Source organism: Cucurbita pepo, chromosome 1 (assembly GCF_057944985.1).
Source record: "Cucurbita pepo subsp. pepo isolate OVF chromosome 1, ASM5794498v1, whole genome shotgun sequence".
Lineage (NCBI taxonomy): Eukaryota > Viridiplantae > Streptophyta > Magnoliopsida > Cucurbitales > Cucurbitaceae > Cucurbita > Cucurbita pepo.
In genome coordinates, this window is record NC_141798.1 from 19,775,486 (window position 1) to 19,789,286 (window position 13,801).

Here is a 13,801-nt window from a genome sequence, read left to right on the forward strand (position 1 = left end):
CTTTCTTCTTTCATTTTCCATTTCAACATGAATTTTTCACTCGGGATGGATCCGACTAGTTAAATAAACGTCTAAAGTCCATAGTTTGAAAACTAGAACTACCTGCTCCATTTTATAATGAATGATATAAATTGATGTATGTGTGAAATTTAGGAATTTGAGAAAGAGTATAAATTAATAAGTCCAAAAAAAAAAATAATTCTAAACTTTCATAAATTTTAATAATACATGAATAACGTGAGTATTTTGTTTAAAAAATACTTGAATTAAAAAAAAAAATCATTAATATCGTTCAACTTTTTTAAAAGTACAAAAATACCCTTATTATTAGTAGTATATTTAAAAAATAATCATGAAATTTTAAAAGTAACATGAACACTTCTTTTTTCCTTTATAAAAAAATTCAAAATTTTTTACCAATCTATCAATACCTCATAAATTATCTTCAAACTTTTTAACGCTGATTTTAAAAGTTTAGGAGTATTTTTTTAAAAAAAAAAAAAAGAAAAAATTGTGATATTCTCCATATATATATATATAAAATAATTAATTAATTAAGAGAAAAGAGAAAGATATTCTTATATATATCTATATAATTAGTTAAGATATATATGATTGGACATTAATTAATAGGCTAAAAAAGAGTTATTTTATTTTATTATTTGAGCTAGGATCGTTTATTCTATGACATTAGTAGTCGTAATCAGAATCCATATAGAGCTTTAATTCCATTGATATCATCAGCTTGCAGTTCTTTCTTGACCGTTCCAGAACTAATGGATGGGTACATAATGGCCTGTACAACATTGCTGTGTCCAAGCCCAAGGATGTGCCCCATCTCATGCACCGCCACACTTTCCAAGTCAAATGCATTAGGAGCAGCGCCAATGACATAACTGTCATCCGCGTCGAAGTGAAGCCTACCGTCCGTCGGTGCAAAGGCATGGGCCAGCGTGCCCCCCTTACCATCAAACGGGTATCCATCTCCATGGTTCAGTCTCGCAAAGGTTATTGTGATGTCTGCAGGGGCAGAGCTGGGGACCTCTGTAAATGTGAATGGGGTCACTGCCGCCCACCTGCCGCAAGCGCTAGCCACTGGGGGCTTCCCATTAGTTGGGAAGCCCGTAAGGAATTTATAGGTGAGACTGCGCTTGGAAGGAGGCCATTTGGGGTTGCCTTGGAAGAACGAGTAGCGAGAAACCTTGTGGAATTTTATACGATGTTGGGTTTTGTTGTAACTCTCTTCGGCCCAACATCCGTCTGAACCAGGGAACAACGACAACACCACAAGGACAACCCCCAATGACAACGTTGTTTTAAAAGCTTTCGAGGATGCCATTGTTATATGCAACATACTAAACAATTTCCACCCTATTTATACCCAACAAACAATGTTCTACTTTCACGTCTCTCTTGGTTATTGTAATACTCATCTTTAATGCCATTAATTACTTATGTAAATATATTTTGCATTCCAAGGTTTAAAAATGAATGTTTTTACCATGCTTGATTTTTTAGAGGATATTTTCTCGATAAAAGTCAACTCTTTTTATTCATGAATATATGTCATGTTTGGAAAATTTAAAAATATTTAAGTATATTATTTCTTCGAAATTTACGAAAATTTTAAGGTATTGAAATTTTTTGAATGAATGGGTTTGAAGTTCGTACGAAAAAAAGTAAATTTTTTAGAAGGAAAAAAAAAAAGTAATATTGATAATTTGGTTGTGCAAAATTTTATAGGCTAATTGTGTTTAGCATAGTGTTTATAGTTTTTAATGAGAGTTGAAAAATTAATGATAGACCAATATTAATTTTTTACAATTCTATTTAAAATATTTTCTATAATTGAATCTCACTAATTTTATAATTAAAAAAAAAAAAAAAAAGTGACAAAAGGAACTACATGTTATTTTTGCCACTGGCGGTCGAAGGTTTTTTAGAACGAGTCATGAGTGTTTAGACTAGAATCCAGTCATATAATCAAATCATGTGATACAAATGATTGAGATGAGCTCAGCAAAGTTAAAAGATAAATAGTGGTTGAAATAAAACACGTTTAACCATGTAGTTTCTATTATTGAGCCACCAAAATGGAGAGTGCATATTGTTAGTATAGGTAATGACTTCATTTTCTTTAGCTTTTTTTAGTCATCTTATCTTGAGGATGGTTCTGATTCGAATGTAATCTTCATTCATTCATGGGATGTTCATTGGGTCAGATTATTAGTATAATTAAAGAATGTTGAAATAGATAATTTCATTCCTGAAAAAATTTAAAAAAAAAATGATAATTTCCTTGATTTTTTATGTGAGTTTTTTATTCTTAGTCCTCCTTTCATTAATATATAGGCAGTGCATTAAATAATTAATTTGAAATGAAAATGTGTATTAAAACTACAGGCATAGTGCATGGTCCAAACTAGTAGAAAAATATTTTTATTATATTATGATAAAAAAAAAAGCAACAACTTTTCTAAAAATTAAAAATAAATAAATAAATAACAACAACCAATGAAATTTTAAAAAAATAATAATAATAAATAATATAAGATTAAAAGTCAAACCTTTTAAATGGGATTCTAAGAATTAATAACTATAGGCTAATCTAGCGGTCAATGAAGCATGTAAAATGTAACTTTGATGAATACGCTTTTAATTCTATGGTGATTTCTTAAGTAGAAAATTAGAACACGAATGGTAAATCTCAAGCTTAATATAAGTCAACTCTCGAATAATTTCATAATTTTATTTTATTTTATTATAACGGATTATGAAGCAAAAAAGGCTGAATAAGTTTTTATCTTCTTTGAAAGAGTTTCGAGGACGACTAGTTTTAAGTGGGGGAGAATGTCACGACCATATTAAGAAGAAGAAGAAAAAAAAAAAAAAAAAGTTGTGACTCTCACATGTGACCACAAGGCGTCGACCCTTATGTGGCCCGCACTGTGTGAAGGTCACAACCTACCATGTTCTTAATATGGTTGTGATATTAAACACGTAACTACTTGCCCTATAGGGTTTTAATCGTCTAATTTCTAACAATTGACTTTTATTGAAGAGAGTTGTACGATGTGGGGTTACAAGTTTTCGTGAACCTTATTTTACTATTAATATAGTAATAGTAATGTGATACCCGAGTAAATGATGGATATATGAATGGACCAAGACTACATCTAAATGAGAATCGAAGATAAGATTATTAGTAAAAACTTAAAAGAAATGAAAGTCACTGCTTATACTAATAAGTGAGTTCTCGATTTTTTTCTTACGTTGTAACTATTAGTTACTCTATATTATCGAGTAGAAGTAAACGGGTAGGCGATAAAGAGTTTTTTTTTTTTTTTTTTTTTCCAAAATTAAAATAAAGATTGGGTTGAAATTAAAAGATTTCGAAGCATATTTTAACCCTAAAATATAAATCAAACCCATTAAATGACAAAAGAAAAGATTGACAGTAACCATTCAAGTCCATTGCTAGTAGATATTATATGTTTTGATTTGTTATGTACAATTGTCAGATTCACAGTTTTAACACGCGTCTTCTAGGGAGAGATTTCAAGACACTTAAAAAGAATATTTTGTTCTCCTCTTCAACTGACGTGGGATTTCACAATTCCCATTTTCATGACTTTATATTTTGTTTTCTCAAAATGGCCCAAATAAATAAGATATATTCCGGACCAGATAGAGAGGTTTTCTAGTACGAAAATATGATCCAAGAAACAAACTATCATTCTTATGTTCCCGACAAGATAGAGAGGTTTCGTATAACTTTAAGATAGATTTTTATTTATTTCACAATTGTTGAATACAATTACATTATACATAAGTGTAATTAATGAATCAAACTTTATATAGAGCCCTAATCCCAGCTATGTCATCCCCATGCAAACCCTTAGTAACTCCCTCCGATATGCTTGGGAACATAATAGCGTTTTCAATGGAGCTATGTTGAAGCCCTAGAACGTGGCCAATCTCATGCAACGCAATAGTCTCCACATCAAAATAACCATCAACAGCTCCCACAGACCAAGCCTCATCGCCATCAAAGTGAAGCCTGCCGTCCGTGGGCGCATAAGCATGCGCCAGAATCCCCCCCGCACCATCAAACGGCACATCATCTCCATGGTCTCCTATTTCAAAGCTTATTTTGATATCAGCTTTTGTATGGTCAAAGACTCGTGAAAATGTGAAGTGGGTATTGAAAGCCCACTTGGAAAAAGCTCTTGACACTGCCATCATTGCTTCAAAGGGATACCCTGGAAGAAATGCATAGGTCAAGTGGAACTTTGAAGGCGGCCATTTGAGGTTTCCTTCAAAGAAAGCAAAGTGAGACACTAAGTGAAAATGGGCATGCATTTTTGGCTTCCTTTCCCTTCCCCATCTCATCCAAGTTGTGCCATTTATAACATCTTCAACCCCACATCGTGGCTTCCCCATTTGAGCTAATGTGTTGGCGTCCAAAATTCCAGAGGCAACAAGGTTGAAGTTTTTTTGGTACGTTTTAAGGGCGGATTCCAAGGCATTATCAAAGGTGTCATCATGATCCATGACGTTGGAGTGTTTTTGGACATTGGTAATGTAACCAAAGCGTTGAAGGTACTTTTTTATCCTATGAATGCCTTGGGCTGTGTCACCCAAACGACATCCTTGGAGATTGTTGAGAAACAACAATGAGGACGAGTTCGGGGCGTGGGAATTATGATTCAAAATGATCGGAGATGAGCCCACAGCTTCCGATTCTGAGTGGCATTGGACCGACGCGATGTCGAAACGAGGGAAGAGGGAAGGGAGGAGAAGGGTGAAAGCAAGGAGTTGAAGGGGTTTGGAAGCCATTGGTGCATTATAGATGAGATTGTGGAGGCAATTTATAGAAAATGAATAGCAAGGAGGAAGATGATGTGGTAACGTGTGGTGGATTGATATGAGGGAAGATATGAGTTAGGCCAATTTTGGTTTGTTTATTTTATTTTATTTTCGTATAATGTGGGAAGTCTTATGCCGTTACGTGTAGGTATGAAGTTAATTCAAAATCAAAGAGGAAGCTTATGAGATTTTTGGATTTGCTTATTTTCTTTGATCTATTCTATTTATCACTAATTTCACATGTTAAATAATTTGGAAATTCTTCTAGAATTATTCAATCAACAACCTAACCTAATTCATTATAATTTTTTTGGTTGGGTTTACTCCGTTATCAAATATTTATATTTAATAAAGTAAAACGTGAGTTCGTAAAATATATAATAAAAGTAATATGTTTATTTAACGTGCGAGGTCCACGAACAGAGAATTCATATTTAAATCGGGAATGAAGTAAAAGGAAACAGATATTTATTTCTATTAGCTAAACAGGGACAAGGATTCTCTATCTCCATCTTTGTCCCCTCCTCCGACCCCCCTAAATCTCTACCAATCCGTGACGGGAAACTCAATCTTTATTGATTCTGCAAAAATAAATAGAAAATTTTGCGGTAATGAAAATTAAAATACGAGATAGGGACATGGACTCCCTGTCCTTCCTCTCCCCATCCCATAGACATCTCTACATGTCCCCATCAATACACGATCCGATCTCACAATAAGTTTTGAAGGACATGACCATGGTGATGGTACCCCGTTTGTCGGCCCTTAGGAGAGAGCTGACCCATGCCTACGAACCACCGGACGACATGTCCAAGCTAAATATAAACGAGAGAAACGTGAGTAGGAAATGATGTATAAAAAGTAACAAAACAATATTTGCATCAATAACAAAATGGACAATCTCTTCAACAAGATAAGTATAATATTTCCAATATCCCATAACTAATAAGCTTATTTATTTGAGGAGAAATAAATTAAATAATTTGAATGGTGTCATTGTCCATGAAATGATACTATAATTAAATCGAGGATCTTGTAGACATAAATTCATACATAGAGAGAAATGTTCTTTCTTCATTCTCAATGGATGCTTTTCCTACGTGCTTTCTTGGTATGGTGAGAACAAAAATTGAAACAATTCTGAGTCCACCGTTAATAAATATTGTCTTTTTAGACTCTAAGCACATAGCTAGTACATATTGTCTTCTTAGACCTTAAACTCATTGCTAGTAGATATTGTCCTCTTTAACCCTACTCCAAGCAATGCTCACATCGTGAGGTGACTGGCTCTCATACCATTTGTAATAGCCAAAGTCTACCCTTAGCAAATATTACCCATTTTGGCCCGTTATGTATCGCTGCCAGCCTCATTGTTTTAAAACCAGTATGCTAAGGAGAGGTTTCCACTCCCTTATAAAGAATGTTTTATTATCTTTCTAATCGATGTGAAATCTCACAATCTATCCCCTTCGGGGCCAAGCATTCTCGCTAACACTCGTTTCCCTCTACGATGGATATGGATCTCAGATAATTGTACTAAATAAAGCATATTTAACCACAAAGTTCTTGTGATTGAGCCACTAAAATAAAATGTGCACCTAATTGGTATTGGTAGAAACTTTAATTTTTTTAAGTTTTTCTTAGTCAACCTATCTTTACCATCGCTTTCATTCGGATGTAGTCTCAATTCATTCATGTACATCTCCTTTACTTGAGTGTCACACTCAATGAACTATTTGATATATTTTTTTTAAATGAACTTATTAAATATAATCAAAAGTCTAGGCATTTATTAATTTTTTTAGATATTAAGAATTTATTGCATTGTTACGTTCCAATAAAAAAACATAATATATAAATGAAAAAATATCTCCGATAAATGTTGAGCTCAAATTACAAAACTTTAATTTAAATTCCGAGCATCATATGTTAATACAAAAATAAAAATTATGTTACTTGAAAAAAAAACATATGCGAAATGTACGTCAAGTTACTTGACCTAATCTAATTATAAATTTTTTAGGTGGAGTTTATTAAGTTATTCAAATTTTTATATTTAATAAAGATAAAATGTGAATTCGTAAAATATATAATAAAAATAATATGTTTATTTAACGTGGGACGTCCACCTTAAATAGAGTGAAGAATTTATGTTTAAAGGATAAAAGTAAGGAGAGATATATTTCTTTCTATTAGCCAGATGAGGACGAGGACAGGAACAAAGATTCTCTGTCCCCATCTTTGTCCCCACCTCCGACCCCACTAAATCTCTTGCAATCCAGACGAGAAACCCCATCTTGATGGAGAATCCCATCAATCTTGCAAAAATAAATAGAAAATTTGGAGTTAATAGAATTGAAATAGGAGATCGGGACAGGCTCCTCCCCTCCTCACCCCATCTCTACAAGTCCCCATCAATGCACGATCCGATCTCACAATAAGTTTCAAAGAACATGACCATGGTGATGGTACCCTGTTCGTCCGCCCTGGGAGAGAGCTGGCCCATGCCAACAAACCACCTGACGACATGTCCAAGCTAAGTAAAAGACAATATTTGCATCATAACAAAATGAACAATCTCTTCAACAAGATTGAACATAATATTTCCAATGTCCCATTCCATATAATTATTAAGCTTTATTTCTGTAGAATTACAAAATGAGATAGCATAGCAGCTTCTTCCAATTGTGTTAAAAGCTAACACAAGGAATAAACAAATCTTCAAACGGTAGTGCTAGGCTTCCTCAAATCCATTGTACAAAGCCATGATTCCATTAACATCGTCGTTGTCTAGGCCCGTCACAAAATTAGGAGGTGTTATTGGCCACATCACAGCGTATCTAAAGGCGCTGTGGCCCAGCCCAAGAACATGTCCAAGCTCATGCAATGCCACAGTCCCCACATCATACTTATCAGGATAAGCTCCATCCGCCCAAGCCTCCTGCGCATTGTAGTGTAGTCTACCATCTTCAGGCGCAAAAGCATGCGCCAATACTCCACTTCCCTCCTCGAAAGGATACCCATCTCCATGATCTCCTACTTCGAAGCTTATTTTAACATCTGTGTTGTCCGCACTACCTTCCGTGAATGTAAATCCAGTCACTGAACTCCATGTGTTGGTGGCTTCACGCACGGTACCCTTGTACTGTTCTGGAAAATTACCAACAAATGCGTATTTCAGATTGTATTTGGACGCCCGCCATTTCGGTTTCCACTCATGGAAAAATGTGTAATCAAGTCCTATGGAATGATCCTTGTCCCCGTCCCCGCTCGTCTCGTTGATGAACACGTCGGGAACTCCACATCGAGGCTGCGACATTAGGTGCAAAGTCTCCGCATCCAAAATGCCACTCACGTTGAGGTTGAAGAATTTTTGGTATGATTTAAGGGCGAATTCCAAGTTGTCATCAAAGGCGTTGCCTTTGGTATCCACATTTGTGCTCAAGTAACCATAACGTTGGAGGAAGGCTCTGACGTTGTGGATTCCTTCTATGTTGTGGCCCTTCCCACTTCCTACGAGATGTTGGGGAAATATAGACGAGGACAACTTGTGGGTGTGAAGATGGCGCGCCATGATGGCGTGGGGTGCTATGGCGGCGACAAGTATGAACATCAGTTGGAGACATGATGTCAAATCCATGTTCACGACAAGATAGAGACAAATTGAGATGGGTGTGTGATGAATATGGGTTGGAGTTGGGAGCCCTTTTGAAAGAAAATTGCATGAAGGACAAAAACAAAGCTAAGGTTGAGTTACTATATGCATATATCAAAATTAAATAATTTGAAAGCCTGGCATTGTCTTGTGATTCTATGTTCGATAAGATTTAGTGATCCTATAATTATGTCTAAGATCTTGTGGACATAAATTCATAGATAGAGAGAAAAGTTCTTCCATCATCCTTAATGGAATTTTTTTATACTCATTTTTGGGATGATATCAATATTATTTTTGTGTATGGTGAGAACAAAAACGGTAGCACCCTAAGCCCACCTAGTAAATATTGTCCTCTCTAAACCGCAAACCGACCACTAATAGATATTGTTTTCTAAACCCAAGTCCAGCTCTAGTAAATATTGTCATTTTTTTGACCTTACCCTAAACCTACCGCTAGTAGATATTGTCCTCTTGGCGACCTCAAGCCCACCGCTAATAGATATTGTCCTCTTTGAACCTCAAGTCCATCGCTAGTAGATATTGTCTTCTTTGAGTTTTCTTTTACCGACTTTCTCTCAAAGTTTTTAAAACATGTCTATTAGAGAGAGATTTTCATACCTTTGTAAAAAATGTTTGGTTCTCGTATTCAATCGACGTGGGATCTCACAATTCACCCCCTCAAAGTCAGCGTCTTAGCTGACACTCGTTTCTCTCTAATTGATGTGAGATCTCACAGTCGGGTTGAAATTTTTTTAGAATTAACCAAATTATTGAGAGTGTAATTGTTTCAATTCAAACAACACTTGTCAAATAATGAACCTAACCTAATCCAATCATAATCTTTTTTTTAAACCCAAACTGGCTCCGTTCGATTTCGGTTGGGTTGGGTTGGGTTGGATTGGGTTCATTTTTCTAAACTCGAACTGGTTCGGTTCGATTTCGGGTTCATGGGATAAAACCCTCGAGTTGACCCGAGCCAAATAAAATTATATATAATATAGTAAGAAGTTAACCATAATGGTAGGTTTGCCAGAGTGGTACCTCGTTCTAACCTAAACTACTCACACCTCAATTCACATCTATCAAATACATTAATTTTTGTTATTATTTTGTTTAATTTCAATGTTCATAGATTATACATCTATTTGAATAATTTTTACTTTCCATCTATCATTTTAATTGGATCGATAGAAAATTAGTAAATAAATTTAATAGCTCATGGATCAATATGTAGTATGAGGGAGAGAATTCTTAATTATTTTAGAACAAGCTAGTTGTCCAAAATATTTTGAGCGTTTTAGTGTCTACTATAGCTCCTAGATCAATATGTAGTATGAGTGACAAAATTCTTAATTATTTTAGAACAAGCTCGATACAAAATTGGATCGATAGAAAATTAGTAATATTTTTATTATTTTTTTTATTTTTTGTTATATATATAATATCTTTAAACTAATTATTTTTATATGTAGTACGAGTGACAGAATTTTTAATTATTTTAGAACAAGCTAGCTACAAAATTGGATCGATAGAAAATTAGTAATATTTTTATTATTATTTTTTATTTTTGTTATATATATATATATATATTATCTTTAAACTATTTTTTTTTTTTAATTTCATGATCTATCTTGTATTTTTCTTACTCCAACCTATTGTTTTTAGTTTTATGACAACGTTGAACTATTATTTTTCCTCTTGGTTCTTGAATTTTTTTGTGTGAATAATAAATGATTGATGTGTGAACTTTTAATTATATTTTATCTATATCCAAATAATCATAAATGGTGGATAAATAATTTTTTTTTAACATTTAGACAACCCAACTGGAAAATAAAAGATTGGGTTGTGAAAATTTTTGGGATTGGGTTGGATTATCAATCCAATCAGAACTTTTGGGTTGGGTAAAAAAAAATCTCTCTACCCTGACCATGTACACCCCTATGGTTACTATGATTGAGCCACTAAAATAAAATGTGCACCTAATTGGTATCCGTAGAAACTTTAATTTTTTAAAACTTTTCTTAATCAACCTATCCTCAACCTAGTTTTCACTAGGACGTAGTCTCGATTCATTCATATACATCTCCTTTGCTCGAGGCCCAATGAACTAATTTATATATATTTTTCAAATCAACTTATTAAATGAAATCAAAAGTCTGTCCATTTATTATCTTTTTAAAAAAATAATTAAGAATTTATTGCACTATCACATTCAAATAAAAAAATAATATATAAATGAACCAAGAATTTATTGCACTATCACATGATAAATATTAGGTCCAAGAAGTTTAATTTAAATTTTGAGTATCAAATATAAACACAAAAATAAAATAAAAAATATGTTACTTGACAAAAACATATGTCAAATGTAGGTTGGGTTAACTCAAATTATTCAAATTTTGATATTTAATAAAAAGTAAAATGTGAAATCGTAAAATATATAATATAAGTAATATGTTTATTTAACCTGCAACGTCCACCTTAAATAGAGTGGAGAATTTATGTTTAAACGAGGAATAAAGGAAGAATGAGAGAAATATTTCTTTCTATTAGCTAGACGAGGACGAGGACAAGGATTCTTTGTCTCCACCTCTGACCCCACTATAGCAATCCCTGAGGGGAAACCCCATTTTGATGGAGAATCTCCTATCAATCTTGCAAAAATAAATAAAAAATTTGGGGATAATAGAATTGAAATAGGAGATAGGAACATGCTCCTCCCTCATCACCCCATCTCTACAAGTCCCCACCAATCTCTACAAGTCCCCACCAATGCACGATGATCCAATCTCACCTAGTCTGAAAGGACATGACCATGGTGATGGTACCACGTTCGTCGGCCCTGGGAGAGAGCTGGCCCATGCCTACAAACCACCGGATGACATATCCAAGCTAAGTATAAACTAAGAGAAATGTTGATAAGTATAAAAAGTAAAAGTCAATATTTGCATCATAACAAAATGAACAATCTCTTCAATAAGATGAGCATAATATTTTCGATATCTCATTCCTCATTGTTAGATGAATACGACTCTCCACAATGGTATGATCATTCCCTAAACTAGCCGATGTGGGACTTTTATCATCCAACAGTCATAATCATAATTATTAAGCTTTATTTCTGTAGAATTACAAAATGAGATAGCATAGCAGCTTCTTCCAATTGTGTTAAAAGCTAACACAAGTAACAAGCGAATCTTCAAACTGTTGTGCTAGGCATCCTTAAATCCATTATACAAAGCCATGATTCCATTAACATCGTCGTTGTCTATGCCCGTCACAAAATTAGGAGGTGTATATGGCCACATCACAGCGTATCTAAAGGCGCTGTGGCCCAGCCCAAGAACATGTCCAAGCTCATGCAACGCCACAGTCCCCACATCATACTTGTAAGGATAAGCTCCATCCGCCCAAGCCTGCCGCGTATTGAAGTGAAGTCTCCCATCTTCAGGCGCAAAAGCATGCGCCAATACTCCACTTCCCTCCTCGAAAGGATACCCATCTCCATGGTCTCCTACTTCGAAGCTTATTTTAACATCTGTGTTGTCCGCACTACCTTCCGTGAATGTAAATCCAGTCACTGAACTCCATGTGTTGGTGGCTTCACGCACTGTAGCCTTGTACTGTTCTGGAAAATTCCCAACAAATGCGTATTTCAGATTGTATTTGGACGCCCGCCATTTCGGTTTCGACTCACGGAAAAATGTGTAATCAATTCCTATGGAGTGATCCCAGTCCCCGTCTCCGCCCCCACCCGTCTCGTTGATGAACACGTCGGGAACTCCACATCGAGGCTGCGACATTAGGTGCAAAGTCTCCGCATCCAAAATGCCACTCACGTTGAGGTTGAAGAATTTTTGGTATGATTTAAGGGCGAATTCCAAGTTGTCATCAAAGGCGTTGCCTTTGGTATCCACATTTGTGCTCAAGTAACCATAACGTTGGAGGAAGGCTCTGACGTGGTGGATTCCTTCTATGTTGTGGCCCTTCCCACTTCCTACGAGATGTTGGGGAAATATAGACGAGGGCAACTTGTGGGTGTGAAGATGGCGCGCCATGATGGCGTGGGGTGCTATGGCGGCGACAAGTATGAACATCACTTGGAGACATGATTTCAAATCCATGTTCACGACAAGATCGAGACAAACTAAGATGGGTGTGTGATGAATATGGGTTGGAGTTGGGGGCCCTCTTAAAAGAAAATTGCATGAGGACCAAAACAAAACTAAGGTTGAGTTACTATATATGCCTACATCAAAATTAAATAATTTGAAAGCCTGGCATTGTCATGTTGGATGATTTCATGATATATAAATAAGACAGATATGGATATAATTTATACTCATTTTTAGTATGATATCGTTATCATTTAATGTATATGATGAGAACAAAAACGATAACCGGCTAAGCCCAAACTCAAGTCCAAGTCCAAGTCCAAACAAATATGGTTTTCTTTGTACCCCAAGCCCACGAGATATTATTCTTTTTGGACTCTAAGTCCACCCTCACCGCTAGCAAATATTGTTTTTTTCAAACCACAGGTTCATACCTATCTCATATTATCCTCTTTGTATTTTTTCCTTTCGGACTTCTTCTCAAAAAATTTTAAAACGTCCTACTAGTAGAAGTTTTCACACCCTTGTAAAAAAAATGTTTTGTTCCCCTCTTTATTCAACGTGGGATCTCACAATCCACCCTACTTTGGAGTTAGCGTCGTCGCTGAGACTTATTCTTCTCTCCAATTGATGTGAGATCTCTAGGTCGAGTTGAAATTTTTTTAGAACTAACCAAATTATTCGGATTGTAATTGTTTTTTTTTTTTTTTTTTTTTTTTTGTTTTGTGTGTGGCAGAGGTGTGTCCTCCTCACCGCCCACAGACCACTAGGGTTTGCAAAAGTTGAGTTACTACTCACTGGCCTTAGCCTTACTAATGAAGTACGGGAAGATGTGTGTCCTAAATTTACAGGACTCATTTGAGTTGAGCGTGACAGACATGTTTCTTGGACTACTCCATCGTAGGACACACCACTAAATAATGTCTCCATACATCTTTTCAGGGCTCTCTCAAAAATGGGAACTTCTCCCCTCGCATAGGTTAGCTTCATAAATTCTTTAAAAAAAAAAAAAAAAAAAAAAAAAAAAAAAAAAAAACATTGTCAGTACTCGATGGTCCGACATTTCCTTCCATCTCCTGCGACATAGTCACGTTACTTACTCCTAATTTTAAAGAGTGAATAAGACTCATTCCAGTATACTTTGTTCTCACTTACA

At 35.1% G+C, this 13,801-nt stretch overlaps 4 protein-coding genes across 4 annotated transcripts; all 4 read right to left on the reverse strand.

Annotated features, from left to right (window-relative positions):
• Positions 1–664: 664 nt before the first annotated feature.
• Positions 665–1,369, reverse strand: LOC111804063 (metalloendoproteinase 1-like). Its single transcript, XM_023688782.2, has one exon. The coding sequence runs from the start codon at positions 1,352–1,354 to the stop codon at positions 704–706; it is 651 nt and encodes a 216-aa protein (XP_023544550.2). The 5' UTR covers positions 1,355–1,369; the 3' UTR covers positions 665–703.
• Positions 1,370–3,764: 2,395 nt separating this feature from the next.
• LOC111810202 (metalloendoproteinase 2-MMP-like) lies at positions 3,765–4,839 on the reverse strand. The gene has a single exon (XM_023696823.2). It carries the CDS (start codon positions 4,837–4,839, stop codon positions 3,847–3,849), a length of 993 nt encoding a protein of 330 aa, XP_023552591.2. The 3' UTR covers positions 3,765–3,846.
• A 2,764-nt stretch (positions 4,840–7,603) lies between these two features.
• On the reverse strand, positions 7,604–8,443 carry LOC111803894 (metalloendoproteinase 1-like). The gene has a single exon (XM_023688543.2). It carries the CDS (start codon positions 8,441–8,443, stop codon positions 7,604–7,606), a length of 840 nt encoding a protein of 279 aa, XP_023544311.2.
• A 3,299-nt stretch (positions 8,444–11,742) lies between these two features.
• On the reverse strand, positions 11,743–12,654 carry LOC111804152 (metalloendoproteinase 1-like). The gene has a single exon (XM_023688897.2). It carries the CDS (start codon positions 12,652–12,654, stop codon positions 11,743–11,745), a length of 912 nt encoding a protein of 303 aa, XP_023544665.2.
• Between the last annotated feature and the right edge of the window lie 1,147 nt (positions 12,655–13,801).